This window comes from Salmo salar, chromosome ssa26 (assembly GCF_905237065.1).
Source record: "Salmo salar chromosome ssa26, Ssal_v3.1, whole genome shotgun sequence".
Lineage (NCBI taxonomy): Eukaryota > Metazoa > Chordata > Actinopteri > Salmoniformes > Salmonidae > Salmo > Salmo salar.
This window is the reverse complement of record NC_059467.1, coordinates 4,195,869-4,211,878: the sequence shown is the minus strand read 5'-3', so window position 1 is coordinate 4,211,878 and position 16,010 is coordinate 4,195,869. Positions and strand designations below refer to the sequence as shown.

Below are 16,010 nucleotides of genomic sequence, written 5' to 3'. Positions count from 1 at the left end.
ACATTGTTCGAATATTTTGGGGTCCAAATCAGATTTCATGTACTATATTTATTGAATATTATATGATTCATATAATTTAAAATGCACAATTTGGGTGAAATCAATTAGATTAATTTCTCAGAGATCTAATTATATTTCAAAAAATGTTGCAGGAATGCTAATCTTATCTGTTTCTAACTACAAAAACGATTTCGGGAACAATCTGAGATGGTGGGTGTCATGACTTGCTGAAATGACATGGAAAGACCCAAAAGTATTATCAAAGACTTTCCAAACCTGGGTGCAGACTACTTTTCCTGTTTCCTCAACTGACAAATCACTTCTCTTTTCCTAACCTTGTGAAAATGAATCCTGCATTTGTGCCATATGTGCGCAAGCAATACAGAATCAAATGCATTCTCTTTAGTCTGTATGGCTACTTGTATGTACTTGATCTCTTTGCTCTGTTTATCGACTACTGAGATATTTCATGCTGGTGTGTTAACCTATTCTCACTGTGTGTGTAGTTTCCATGGTCGGTCCCTGCCTGCAGGTCCTTCAGATATTCCCCTATATGATTGGAAGCCAAGTCCCAGCACCCCACCTGGTCCTCATGCATCTGCACTGGCCAACGGGAGGAAGTAAGGCTTGTTTATTCTTTCTATGTTTTCTTCTACCTGTCCTATTTCATTAGCACAGGCACCATTTCCAAACGTTAGACCTGAAATGTTGCAGTTTCCTAAAGTGTGTGTGTGTGTGTCTTCCTCTCCGGTGTGTGTGTGCTCCTGTGTCTTCTCCCTATGTATACTAGGAGGCACAGTGGAGACCACAGCCCGTATAATTTAAAGAGGCAGCACTTCAGTTCCCCTGTCCCCCATCATGGCAGTCCTCCTGCTGTCGGCTTCTCTCCCTCTGTATCCCGCCCTGGCCCCAGGGAAACACAGTCTACCCTAATCCAGCACTCCCCTCTCAGCCCCCAACCGTCTGCCCCACGGATGCCCCCCCTGTGGGGAGAGAACCCTCGTAGCTCACTGCAGGCTTATGCCAAGGACAAGGTAAGCCTTAGGATCATGATAATAATACATGTTATGTGTAGCGGTTTTCTTTTTATCCAACCCGGGCGTTTACATTCACGTTCACATGGATATACACAAACAAATAGAGATCATGGGAAAACAAGTCCCAGTGGGATAGCACGTGTGTGTAACAGTACAGATGCTGTGAGTTGTTGTGTCTCTCAGCTGAGTGGTCAGATGGTGGAGCTTTTTGAGGCATGCCAGCAGCAGTCGACTGACCTGGAGAGGAAGGAGCTGTGCAGAGCTCAACTACAGAGAGAGATCCAGAGACTCTTCCCATGTATGTAACACACACAGACACACACTAAATCATCCTACTGTCATAATTCTCTACACCTCTCTCTCTCTCTCTCTCTCTCTCCTCTCTCTCCTCTCCTCTTCTCTCTCTCTCTCTCTCCTCTCTCTCAGTGGTGAGGTTGTACCTGGCTGGTTCTTCTCTCAGTGGTTTCGGCAGCAGGAACAGTGATGCTGACCTCTGTTTGGTCATCCAAGCAGCACCAGTGAGTGTGTCAATTACTTGTAACACACGCAAACCAGATCTCCATCCAACCATTTAATGCAGATGAATTACCTGAAGCATAAAAAAAGTCACAACAGGCCTGGTGGAAACAGGAAATTTGTGGGTAACATTTCCTAATGTCAAGAAAACAAAATACGCTAGACAAGGGTGGATAATCTTTTTGTCGTGAAATTGAATATGCGACAATTGTGGTGGAAACACCTTTATGTGCAAATGTTGATATAGTAACTATCATTTTGAGGTAAACTTGGAAGTAAATATGTTATGTTGTAGGCCTATCACCACAATGTGGAAAAGCATGAGTTTATAGGCAGATTAAATAAGTTATGATGAACTTCACATGGTGGTTAAGTGCATGGTGATCATGCAAATTTCCAATAAATATCGAGGGTAGGCTATTATTTGAATGCTGGTGACATGATGATCGGTGCTTTATCAAATATAATGATCTTGCTCTTATCCTATCTTGTCATATAACCTACCCTGTCCAAATTATCAGCGAACTCTTGTCTCAAAAGCATGCGCCAAAACCAGATTGGGCACATTTGCTATTTATCACAACAGTCTTTGGGACAAACCGATTGGTAGAGTTGAAAGTTCGATTGAAACGCATTGGACTTCTGTTTTTTATTTGGTACATGGGAACTTAAGCACAAAAGTGTTTTTATTGTGCACTATGTCCTCACACACAGCTTTTGATGGAAACACACCTCGTGGTAAAATGCACATATTGTTTTTATGCAGATTTTTTGAATATTTACTTGAAAATCTGTCGCCAATTGGATGGAAACCTAGCTACAGACACACGGCTATATTAGCATAGACGTGACATCAGTCAAAACACCTCAAAACAAGACATTGTGAAACGAGCCATCTACAGTTCCCAACATGGCAGCTTCTTGTCATTGTTGCTAGCTATTTGGCCATCTAGAATAACAACAACACACAGACTTCTGCCCCATTGAAGCTTGCGCATCGTTTTTGTGACTATCAGCTAACCCGTCTATCTTTCTGTGAATAAAATGCCCATTGACCATGTCTGTTTCTCTGTCAGGTTGACCAGAGGAATGATGCTGTGTATGTACTCAGTCTCATTCAGCAGCTCTTCTACAGACTTTGTGAGTACTAACGCTGCTGTTTAAGCACATTTCAGCTGTGTCTCTCAATACTCTTCATCAGCTTCTTTTCCTTGTCTCCTCTCCCTTTCTCCGATCCATTATGAACACTAGTACAGTACCAGTCAAAAGTTTGGACACACCTACTCATTCAAGGGTTTTTCTTTATTTTTATTATGTTCTACATTGTAGAATAATAGTGAAGACATCAGAACTATGAAATAACACATGGAATCATGTTGTAACCAAAAACGTGTTAACTTTTGACTGGTACTGTACGTGAAAGGACTAGATAAGGTTCCGCTTTATTGTTTACACCATATGGCTGTCACCTGTCAGATCGGTGGGCTTGGCCCATCTTGTTCCATGAGTTTGTGTAGTAATGATAAAGGAGCAGCTGTATTTATCCTCAATGGCCTCGAGATGGCTCTAGTTCCCTGGTGAAGCCAGAATCATTGATATATAGATGTAGGTGAACTAAACACACACAATGGTGTTCACTTTAGGTAGTCATAGTAACGAAAATATGTGTGTAAGGTCTTGTGGAGTTGAGGAATATGTGTGTGTTCTGGTCCACAGCGTACATAGAGAGACCGCAGCTGATCCGAGCCAAGGTCCCCATCCTCAAATTCAGAGACAAAGTCAGGTGGGTGGAAACTTGATCAATCACATTTTATTTTTATTTTTTATTTACACAAACACATTTAGGCTTAGCAGGCAGAGGCAACACTGGCAAGGAAAGACTCCTTGAGAGGAAGAGAAGAAACCTTGTGAACAACCAGACTCTTGAGGTGAAGCGAATATTCCTCTGGCTGACTGGATATAAGCGTATAGGTTCTCCTTCACACAATACGGCTGTGTGTCATTCATTTCTTTACAGACAGAAATATGTACATGTTACTAATGGTCAATTTCCACAGTAGAACAGTGCATGGGCAATGGACTAGGTATATCAAACCTCAATAAAAATGTATTTATCTCTTCCTCTCTCTTTCTCCAGTGGAGTCGAGTTTGATCTGAACGTAAACAACACTGTAGGGATCAGAAACACCTTCTTGCTGAGGAGTTACGCCTACGGTTAGGTCACACACATAACACCCATCAATGCTTAACTGTCACCGCTCACCTTTCACCCTCTTCCAGCTATTGGCTACTGGTTAAACTAAATCATTAGTTTGTGCTTGTGGTTGACATTAAAACTGGGGATCTAAACAGTGTGGCTATTCTCCTTTCTTTTTACAGTGCATTCCCTTACCCTTTTCCACGTTTTGTTACATTACATGCAGCCTTATTCTAAATTTGGTTAAATACTTTTTCCCCCTCATCAATCTACACCCAATATCCCATTACAAATGTATTAAAAACAAAAAACAGATACCTTATTTACATACAGTACCAGTCAAAAGTTTGGACACACCTACTCATTCAAGGGTTTTTCTTTATTTTGACTATTTTCTTCATTGTAGAATAATAATAGTGAAGACATCAGAACTATAAAATAACACGTGGAATCATGTAGTAACCAAAAACGTGTTAAACAAATCAAAGTATATTTGAGATTGTTCAAAGTAGCCACCCTTTGTGCAAAGCTGTCATCAAGGCAATCTTGGCATTCTCTCAACCAGCTTCATGAGGAATGCTTTTCCAACAGTCTTGAAGGAGTTCCCACATATGCTGAGCACTTGTTGGCTGATTTTCCTTCACTCTGCGGTCCAACTCATCCCAAACCATCTCAAATTGGGTTGAGGTCAGGTGATTGTGGAGGCCAAGTCATCTGATGCAGCACTCCATAACTCTCCTTATTGATCAAATAGCCCTTACAGAGCCTGGAGGTGTGTTTTGGGTCATTGTCCTGTTGAAAAACAAATGATAGTCCCACTAAGGCAAACCAGATGAGATGGCGTATTGCTTCAGAATACTGTGGTAGTCATGCTGATTAAGTGTGCCTTGAATTCTAAATAAATCCCTGACAGTGTCACCAGCAAAGCACCATCACACATGCTTCTCCATGCTTCACGGTGGGAACCACACATGCGGAGATCATCCGTTCACCTACACTGTGTCTCACAAAGACACGGCAGTTGGATCCAAAATATCTCAAATTTGGACTCATCAGACCAAAGGACAGATTTCCACTGGTCTAATGTCCATTGCTCGTGTTTCTTGGCCCAAGCAAGTCTCTTCTTATTGGTGTCCTCAGTAGTGGTTTCTTTGCAGCAAATCGACTATGAAGGCCTGATTCACACAGTCTCCTCTGAACAGTTGATGTTGAGATGTGTCTCTTACTTGAACTCTGTGAAGCATTTATTTGCACTGCAATTTCTGAGACTGGTAACTCTAATGAACTTATCCTCTGCAGCAGAGGTAACTCTGGGTCTACTTTCCCTGTGATGGTCCTCATGAGAGCCAATTTCATCATAGCGCTTGATGGTTTTTACGACTGCACTTGAAGAAACTTTCAAAGTTCTTGAAATTTTCCGGATTGACTGACCTTCATGTCTTAAAGTAATGATGGACTGTCGTTTCTCTTTGTTTATTTGAGCCATAATATGGACTTGGTCTTTTACCAAATAGGGCTATGTTCTGAATACCACCCCTGCCTTGTCACAACACAACTGATTGGCTCAAACGCATTAACAAAGAAAGAAATTCCACAAATGACCTTTTAACAAGGCACACCTGTTTAATGAAATGCATTCCAGGTGACTACGTCATTAAACTTGTTGAGGAATGCCAAGAGTGTGCAAAGCTGTCATCAAGGCAAAGGGTGGCTACTTTGGAGAATCTCAAATATAACATTTATTTTGTTTAACCCCTGTGCGGCATACGGGACGGACATCCAGCGTAAAATCCTATCGCCATTAGCATAACAACATTGAATATTTTTAGTTTTATTTTTTTCAAATTATATCGTCCGATTTCAAAAAGGCTTTACAGCAAAAGCAAAACATTAGATTATGTTAGAGGAGTATATCGTAAAAGTAGCCACATAGCCATTTTCCGACCAACCACATGCATCACAAATAACCGAAAAACAGCTAAATGCAGCACTAACCTTTGACAATCTTCATCAGATGACACACCTAGGACATCATGTTACACAATACATGCATTCTTTTGTTTGATAAAGTTCATACATATTTATATATAAAAACAGCATTTTACATCGGCGCGTAACGTTGACTAACTATTTTCCCTCAAATGCATCCGGTGAAACAGCGCTACAATTTACTAAATTACTATTCGAAAACATTTTTAAAATGTAATATTGTCATTCTAAGATTTATAGATGAATATCTCTTGAAAGCACCTGTAATGCCAGATTTAAAAATAACTTTACTGGGTAATCACACTTTGCGATAAAAGGGGATGCGATACTCAGAACAATAGGCTAGCAATACAGGTCAGCGCCATCTTGGAACAATCGCATATCAAATCTAGTCTTGTATACTATTGTCAATAATCCCTTACCTTTGATTATCTTCATCCTTAGGCACTTCCAGGAATCCCAGGTCCACAACAAATGTATTTTTGTTCGAAAAAGTTCATACTTTATGTTCCAATAGCTTGTTCTTGTTAGCGCGTTCTGAAGGCTGCACCAAAAGTTCGGACGTGCGCGGGGCTACTCTTTCAACAAAATGCATTTTTTTCTTATTTAGGTTCGTTCAAACATGTCAAACGTTGTATAACATAAATCTTTAGGGCGTTTTTCAACCAGAGCTCCAATAAGATTCGAGGAGGACGATTGCATTGTGTTTCAAAACGTTTCGAAAGGGGAGGGTAACCAGGGGCGCCGGCGTCATAATGGTGATGGCCCTCTCCGTGTGACCACGTTCCACAGCGTGTCAATCTGTCAGTTTTCACAGTAGGAGACTCAAATCACTTTGTAAAGACTGGGGACATCTAATGGAAGCAATAGGAAGTGCTCAATGAACCATAGCTCACGGTGTGATTAATAGGCAACGTGATGAAGTTGAGTTCGCAATTCAGAATTCCACTTCCTGTTTCGATCTGTCTCGTGGTTTTGACTGCCATATGAGTTCTGTTATACTCACAGACACCATTCAAACAGTTTTAGAAACTTTAGGGTGTTTTCTATCCACAAGTATTAATTATATGCATATCCTAGCTTCTGAGTTTGAGTAGTAGGCCGTTTAAAATGGGCACACATTGTTTTCAAAATGCGCTGTGGCGCCCCCTATCCTAGGCGACCGTCAAGAGGTTAACACTTTTTTTGGTTACTACATGATTTCTTATTTGTTATTTCATAGTTTTGATGTCTTCACTATTATTCTCCACTGTAGAAAATAGTAAAAATAAAGAAAACCCCTGGAATGAGTAGGTGTGTCCAAACCTTTTACTGGTACTGTAAGTATACTGTAAGGGGCGGCAGGTAGCCTAGTGGTTAGAGCATTGGGCCAGTAACCGAAGGGTTGCTGGATCGAATTCCCAAGCTGACAAGGTAAAAATCTGTCGTTCTGCCCCTGAGCAAGGGGGCAGAAGACGTGGATGTCGATTATCGCTGCCCCTCCGCACCTCTCTGATTCAGAGGGGTTGGGTTAAATGCGGAAGACACATTTCAGTTGAATGCATTCAGTTGTACAACTGACAAGGTATCCTCCTTTTCGCTATTCAGACCCTTTGCTAAGAGACTCGAAATTGAGCTCAGGTGCATCCTGTTTCCATTGATCATCCTTGATGTTTCTACAACTTGATTGGAGTCCACCTGTGGTAATTTCAATTAATTGGACATTATTTGGAAAGGCACACACCTGTTTATATAAGGTCCTACAGTTGACAGTGCATGTCAGAGCAAAAACCAAGCCATGAGGTCGAAGGAATTGTCTGTAGAGCGCCGAGACATGATTGTGTCGAGGCACAGATCTGGGGAAGGGTACCAAAACATTTCTGCATTATTGAAGGTCCCCAAGAACACAGTGGCCTCCATCCTTCTTAAATGGAAGATGTTTGGAACCACCAAGACTCTTCCTAGATCTGGCTGCCCGGCCAAACTGACCAATCGGGGGAGAAAGGCCTTGGTCAGGGAGGTGACCAAGAACCTGATGGTCAGTCTGACAGACCTCTCCTTTGTGGAGATGGGAGAACCTTCCAGAAGGACAACCATCTCTGCAGCACTCCACCAATCAGGCCTTATGGTAGAGTGGCCAGACGGAAGCCACTCCTCAGTAAAAGGCACATGACAGCCCGCTTGGAGTTAGCCAAAAGGCAACTAAAGACTCTCTGGTCTGATGAAACCAAGATTGAACACTTTGACCTTAATGCCAAGCGTCACGTCTGGAGGAAACCTGTTATGATCCCTATGGTGAAGCATGGTGGTGGCAGCATCATGCTTCGGGATGTTTTTCAGCGGCAGGGACTGGGAGACTAGTCAGGATCAAGGGAAAGATGAACGGAGCAAAGTACAGAGAGATCCTTGATGAAAATCTGCTCCAGAGCGCACAGGATCTCAGACTGGGGCGAACATTCACCTTCCAACAGGACAATGACCCTAAGCACACAGCCAAGACAGCGTAGGAGTGGCTTCCGGACAAGTCTCTGAATGTCCTTGAGTGGCCCAGCCAGAGCCCGGACTTAAACAATATGGAACATCTCTGGAGAGACCTGAAAATAGTTGTGTGGCGACTCTCCCCAACCAACCTGACAGAGCTTGAGAGGATCTTGTAGAGAAGAATGGGAGAATCTCACCAAATACAGGTGTGCCAAGCTTGTAGCGTCTTACCCAAGAAGACTCAAGGCTGTAATTGCTGCCAAATTACTGAGTAAAGGGTCTGAATACTTATGTAAGTGTGACATTTCAGTGTTTTATTTTTAATAAATGTTCAAAAAAATTATAGAAACCTGTTTTTGCTTTGTCATTATGGGGTATTGTGTGTAGATTGATGAGGAAAATCTACACACAATACCCTTATAGAATAAGGCTGTAACGTAACAAAATGTAGAAAAGGTCAAGGGGTCTGAATAATTTCCGAATGCACTGTACATGCTGTTCTAGAGTAACCACAGACCTGCACTACCACATTCCGCCACTCACAACAAATTAATAATATCAAAACAGGTCATTTGGATGAAAGTCACATTTCAATAAGGAGAGTATTTCTAACCCTGTTACACACTCATACAATGTGCTGGATGTGTGCCCCACTATGTTACAATTCTATACTAGCCTCTTCTCTCTCGCTCCGTGTGTATATAGCTGAGCGGCGTGTGCGTCCCATCATCTTGGTGGTAAAGAGGTGGGCCAGACATCACAGGATAAATGACGCCAGTAAAGGAACACTCAGCAGCTACACTCTTGTACTGATGGTACTACACTACTTACAGAGTGAGTGTAAACACACACACACACACACACACACACACACAGTAATCATGGTCCTGCACTAACTACAATATACCTCTGGCATTCCTTTTTCGAGGTTAACCACTACACTGTTTAACCCAGTGTGTCTGTCTCTGTCTTTACAGCTTTGCCTGAACCAGTAATTCCCTCTCTGCAGAATGAATATCCAGTAAGGAAATTTACATTTACTCTTAAACGACAAAAACAGGCTACGTTACAGGTTTATTAAGTCGTTTTAGGCTACAAATTCCAATAAAACGACATGTCATTACTTTCCTTGATTTGTCTAACTACACCTATCTTGAATCTAGCAAAGATGTTTTTGGGGTTCAGAGTGTAGTGTTTATTTAGTTTCATAGCACAAACATTTGTTAGCAGGTTTCTTACACTGGGGGGGACAGGCCTGCCCTGGGCAAGTCCAGGGGAGTTACATAGCAACACGTGACTAGAAGGCAGGCAATGTCGGCTTAACGGCAAGAGCTAAAATGGCTTTAAAAAAATAAGATGGCATTCACTACTAACTAGCCTAGGGGTTAGAGGGTTGGGCCAGTAGCCGAAAGATTGCTGGTTCGAATATCTGAGCTGTCAAGGTAAAACATCCTTGAGCAAGGCACTTAACCATAATTTTCTCCAAGGGCTCGGTACTATGACTGACCATGTCAAACAACACATTTCACTGTACCTATCCGGTGTATGTGACAATAAAACATTATTATTTTTTTTATTATAAATTGTTGATGTATAATAGGAATTTGGGTACATTACTCAACCTGTAACGTTCTTATGAATATTGGTTTCTCCCAGCACCAAGACACCTCCTTTCCACTGTGTGTAGGAGTCTTTGTCCCTATATGATGCAGGGTTTCCGTATGCCGGTAATAGCCGGCTTTTGGCCCCAAAAAATACATGAAAAGCTGATAAATATAACTGTCGCCGGCCAATTATCCGGGGGAAGAAAAATAATCCCATTGCTAAAATAATGCTTTTTAGCATATTCCATGATGAAAATACCAGTCGATGGAAATACATTTGACCGGTCATGCTTACCAGTTTATAGGATAATTTAGTGGAATTAAATTGGCCTGTGTGTATTTTCATTAGTCGTTAAGTTTATCACATGCGTACAGATACAGAGCCTATGAGCGGAAAATCTGTCAGACAGCGCGAGAGCTGCTGCTACAGCTTTTCAAACAACTAATTTGTTGCTGCTGGAGTGAAACGTGCTTTTATAATCCCATTCATTGCCTATATGCAACGGTAAGAACGGCGTGTCACACACTACTTTGCAATGATCTGGATGCAATATGAATTTTGAAAACTTAGTTGTTTGAAACCTGAATGTTTTACTTCATATAATTTAGGCATGTCTTACCTTGCATCAAAGTAAAATACGACAATACAAATGTGGAGGCAATTATACTGAACAAAAAATATAAACCCAACGTGTAAAGTTCCCAGACATTTTCGATTTCTCAAAAATGTTGTGCAGAAATTTGTTTGCATCCGTTAGTGAGCATTTCTCCTTAGCCAAGATGATCCATCCACCTGACAGGTGTGGCATATCAAGAAGCTGATTAAATAGCAGGATCATTACATACTTGCACCTTGTGCTGGGAACAATAAAAGGCCACTCTAAAATGGGCAGTTTTTTCACAGATGTCTCAAATTTTGTGGGAGCATGCAATGCTGACTGCAGGAATGTCCACCAGAGCTGTTGCCAGAGAATTGAATGTTTATTTCTCTACCATAAGCGTTTGTGAGAATTTGGCAGTACGTCCAACCAGCCTCACAAACACAGACCACGTGTAACCACGCCAACCCATGACCTCTACATCTGGCTTCTTCACCTCCGGGATCGTCTGAGACCAGCCAACCGGCCAGCTGATGAAACTGCATTTGCACAACTGAAGAATTTCTGTACAAACTGTCAGAAACCGTGTCAGGGAAGCTCATCTGACTTCAGTGGGCAAATGCTCACCTTCGATGGCCACTGGCACGCTAGAGAAGTGTGCTCTTTACGGATGAATCCTGGTTACCATGGCGTTGTGTGGGCGAACGGTTTGCTGATGTCAATGTTGTGAACAGAGTGCCCCATGATGGGGTTATGGTATGGGCAGTCATAAGCTACGGACAACGAACACAATTGCATTTTATCCATGGCAATTTGAATGCAGAGACACCTTGATGAGATCCTGAGTCCCATTTTCGTGCCATTTATCCACCGCCATAACCTCATGTTTCAGCATGATAATGCACGGCCCATGTCGAAATGATCTGTACACAATTCCTGGAAGTTGAAAATATCTCAGTTCTTCCTTGAGCTGCATACTCACCAGACATGTCACCCATTGAGCATGTTTGGGATGCTCTGGATCGACGTGTACAACATCGTCTTACAGTTCCCACTAATATTCAGCATTTTCGCACAGCCATTGAAGAGGAGTGGGACAACATTCCACAGACCACAATCAACAGCCTGATCAATTTTATGCGAAGGAGATGTTGCGCTGCATGAGGCAAATGGTGTTCATAAATTATACTACCGTAATTTCCGGACTATTAAGCGCACCTGAATATAAGCCGCACCCACTGAATAAAAAATATATATTATTTTGAACATAAATAAGCCGTACATGTCTATAAGCCGCAGGTGCCTAGCGGTACATTGAAACAAATGAACTTTACACAGGCTTTAACGAAACATTGCTTGTAACAAAAATAAATAGGCTTTAACGAAACAAGGCTTGTAACAAAAAAAAAAAATTTGCAGTAAGCTTTAGTTGTCTTTTTGCACTGAGTCAATTCCTCACACTGCTGTTTCCAACGTCTTATCGACTCAGTAAGACCAAGCTCCCGTGCAGCAGCTCTATTTCCTTTTCCAACAGCCAGATCAATCGCCTTCAACTTGAAAGCTGCATCATATGCATTTTGCCGTGTCTTTGCCATGATGAGGGTGACAAAATGACTACCGTAATCAGAATGATGGGAAGTTTGAGAGCGCTCGATTTAATCTAAACAGTAAACAAAAAAGTTGTTTGACCTTAACCCGTTCGGCAATTTCATTGGTCTAATGAAAGCTTCATGCCGCCAAAAAACTGAGCACGTCACAGAATGTGTTTTTTTGGAGAGAAAAAAAATTGAAAGCGGGAAAAATCCATATATTAGCCACGTCATTGTTTAAGCCGCGAGGTTCAAAGCCTGGGAAAAAAGTTGCGGCTTGTAGTCCGGAATTTACCGTAACTGGTTTTCTGATCCTCGACCCTTCCTTTTTATTAAGGTATCTGTGACCAACAGATACATATCTGTATTCCCAGTTATGTGTAATCCACAGATTAGGGCCTAATTAATTAAAATGAACTGATTTCCTTATATAACCTGTAACTCAGTAAAATCTTTGAAATTGTGGAATGTTGCATTTTTATTTTTGTTCAGTGTATTTTATAAAGACTTCCATAAGCCATTGAAACCGGTAGCATATTTCTCTCATGTTCTATTGATTTTCAAGTGAACTTTCTTTCATTTTCCAGTAGCCAAAGGCACAATCCTGGTCATATTAGCAACCCATGCTAGTTGGATCTCCAGATCTCCCCTCTTTCAAATTTTCTAGCGGACATTTTCATCTCTGTCACTTGAAACCGCTTGCATTTTCGGTGCACTTTAGACAATGGTGTTTTCTTGCTAATTGCATTATGGAACGAACATTCACGCGTAGCCTACTGCTTTGTGCGCATTGCTGTGTTTATAATGTGAATAAATAATAGTTTATCAACATATTAAGCTAAATGTTCTGATCTATTGCATCAGCCTCATTGCTTTAAAAAATAGGCTATTTCTTTCTCGCACAGAACAACAAGCTGACCAATAGAATAGGTAAACTTTTCTACTATGGGGGATATTAGATTGACATATGCTAGTGACTTTTCTGTCTGTTACTCGTCTTGTTAGCTGAGGAAAAGTAAGTGTGCCAGTTTTTCTAACATCTTCAAAGTGCGCATCGGTATCCAGTAAGAAGGAAGCATGTCGTTGCATCCTCGAGTTGCATGTGATTTCTGTCATTCTGAGCACCGTGGATGGACGCCCTGATCAGGTTACACACCCAATGCATATGGATCTGGTAAATTTCTCAAATGTCCATTAAATTAAAATGCTCCCAGTAAAATGTCTGGTGCCAGATTTTCCCAACGGAAACCCTGGTATGATGATGTAATTTACAACATACTGTGTGATGATGTCATCTGTTCCTGTGTGATAGTGTCATCTGTTCCTGTGTGATAATGCCATCTGTCCCAGTGTAATTAGTGTTGTATTCCCCTGCTCAAACTTTGCTAATACATGCCAGATCTTACAATGCCTGGATAGATCATTTATGTATCTGCATCATAGGTTATGGCAATCAGGTCGATGACGTGGCACACAACCATTGTTTGATGCAACGTCTGAGCAGGGAAACACAACCAATGTCATCTGTCCCTGTAGGATGATGGTCTGTCCCTGTTTGATGAGGTCATGTTAAACCCCTGGGGCGAATACATTAAAAATAAGACACAGCGTAGTAAAACATTTTGCAAGGAAACTGTTTAATTCCGAATGTTCTGCAATGTGACGCACAAAACATTGTTTAAGAACTAAACAGAACTCAACATCTTTTGCTTGACGTTGCAGAACCTGTTTTAGCTGCAGAACGTTCTGCAACAGTGTGTGACTAATGAATACACCCCCGTTGTTTCAGGAGTGTTTTAGTCCATCCATGGATATCCACCGTGTGCCTGAGGGTCCTAGAGATATCCCCCCCTACTCCTCCTCTAACCAGGCCTCACTGGGAGAGCTGCTGCTGGGCTTTCTCAAGTACTACACAAACGTCTTTAGGTAATACTGCTAAAATATTCCTCTAGTACTGTCTTCAGGTAAGAGCCTTCAAATAATCCTCGAAAACTCAACATTTACTCTGCAAGTACTACAGCAATGTCGCCAGGTAAGTAAAGTTGCCGGTAGGGTTGGGTGGTAAACAGATTTTCATACCTTTTTTTTACCGTCCTTGTGCCATACTGGGGTATAAGGTATTACTTACGTTGCAGAACAAGGGGTGCAAAAAAGACCAATAACCGTCTGTAAAAAAAAAAATGCTAGCAGATGCTAATAAGTACTAACGAATTTCCATAGCAGATGCTAGCTATATGCTAATACACTTCCTCGCATGTGGTCTGTGCCTTGGCAAGTTCAGGCATCTGTAGGCGCAATGGATTGTGGTCCTTGTAGTTAATTACCATGTTTTCTGTCCTAAACTTTGTTGAATATTTGCCTGTTGTAAACTACAACGTCCCACAGTTTGTGTAAAACCGAAGAAAAAAACGAACTAAATGGATATTCAATTAATTTAACCAACGTTGGTCATTTACTTGTTTAAAAATGGGGGGAACTACATTTTGGCTAATTGCTCAGCATGATAGGCTACTTCATCATTACTGAGATTTTTTTTTTTTTTCACAGGCATTTTGATATTGAAATGGTATGATTACAATTGAATCCATATGACAATGTATGGTTGCAATATTTTGACAAATGAATGTTTAAATGTTTGCTACGTTAGTTTTATGCTAGGTAGGAGCTGACTAACCTGTTAGCTTCAAAGGAAAATGCTAGCAAGCTAGCTTTACCATAGAATTAGCTGCTGCCAAGGCAGCTACTCTTCCTGGGGTCCAAACACAGTGAAGCACTTGCATTGCATGTAAAACAAAATATAAAACAGTACATCATATAACATTATTAATATAATACAACAATATTACAATGTACGTGTGTGTGGTGTGCATGTGCTAGCGCTTGTGTGCGTATGGGTGTCTATCTTTTGTGTGTGTCTCTTCACAGTCCCCGCTGTTCCATAAGTTGTATTTTTATCTGTTGTTTAAATCTGATTCTACTGCTTGCATCAGTTACCTGATGTGGAATAGAATGATGAAAGGGTAAACACATTTAAGGTTGGAACTTCCTCTCACCACCTAATATGGTGATGAGTGGAAATCCAGTGGCGGGCAGTGGGAGAAGATGGAGCAGGATGAAATTTGACTGACATTCTGCACATTTTCTCATTAAAGAAACATTCAATCTCAATACAGTTTTCTGTTTCCGAAACTATAATATGTTACTTATGAACAGAGTGCAAAGTTTTGTAGACTTGACCCTTTGCCAAAGTTTTAAAAAATGGTGTTGTTTAGGAGTGCAAGGGTGACTTGCACACATGCACTTCAGAGTAGGTGTTCCCTAACAGAAATGTGCAAATGCATGCTAAAATACACCAATAGGTTCTCCCTAGCTCAGATTTGACTCTGCCCACCTCCTTGCTTGTTCTACCCACTGTGTTCATTTGCACCCATTGTAAATGATGCAGATGACATATCTTAACTTACTAACATAAGTTAATATCAATATCTTTGGCTTTGACCTATTTGTTTTGGCACAATTTGTACAACATAGAGCAGTGTATTGAATGCTATTTATTTATTTTAATTGTATTTATTAATGGGAGACCAGGGTCTCATTCACAATGGTTCCCTGAGTACAAACATCTTCACAATCAAGAAAATGAACATTCCAAATAAAACACCAAGAATAAAAAAAAACTGCAAGGTACAATTATAAAATTACAATTTTAACAAATAAACCATTACAATCAATCAAAACATATTTAGAACCGTACATTTTTTTTGAACCCTCTCACAAGGAATCCCCCTGTAGAGGAACCTAATTGGTACAATCATGACTGTACTTTGAAATGTAGGTGGGGGCATTATGCTGGTGGGGGCTCGCTAGCATATTTGGGGGCATGGTCTAAAATATGTTGTATTTGTGCCAACCGTTATTGGAAGTGTTGTACCAGTTTAATCTTTGTAAGAACTTGTGACAATCAAGAGCTGCATTGTTAAGAGTACAACTCTTGCAGTTCCAGTAACTTAATGGCAGTT

The 16,010-nt window shown here is 41.0% G+C and overlaps 1 protein-coding gene across 2 annotated transcripts in view; it reads left to right on the top strand.

The window, feature by feature from the left end:
* tent2 (terminal nucleotidyltransferase 2) overlaps window positions 1-16,010 on the top strand; it is a 41,975-nt gene that overhangs the window by 5,080 nt on the left and 20,885 nt on the right. For both annotated transcript variants that reach the window (XM_014174924.2, XM_014174923.2), the window contains 10 exons: window positions 507-620; window positions 791-1,034; window positions 1,221-1,335; window positions 1,464-1,555; window positions 2,630-2,693; window positions 3,270-3,336; window positions 3,691-3,767; window positions 8,905-9,033; window positions 9,177-9,220; window positions 13,781-13,917. In XM_014174924.2, coding sequence (XP_014030399.1) covers window positions 507-620; window positions 791-1,034; window positions 1,221-1,335; window positions 1,464-1,555; window positions 2,630-2,693; window positions 3,270-3,336; window positions 3,691-3,767; window positions 8,905-9,033; window positions 9,177-9,220; window positions 13,781-13,917 — 1,083 coding nt within the window. The remainder of the gene's footprint in view (window positions 1-506; window positions 621-790; window positions 1,035-1,220; window positions 1,336-1,463; window positions 1,556-2,629; window positions 2,694-3,269; window positions 3,337-3,690; window positions 3,768-8,904; window positions 9,034-9,176; window positions 9,221-13,780; window positions 13,918-16,010) is intronic.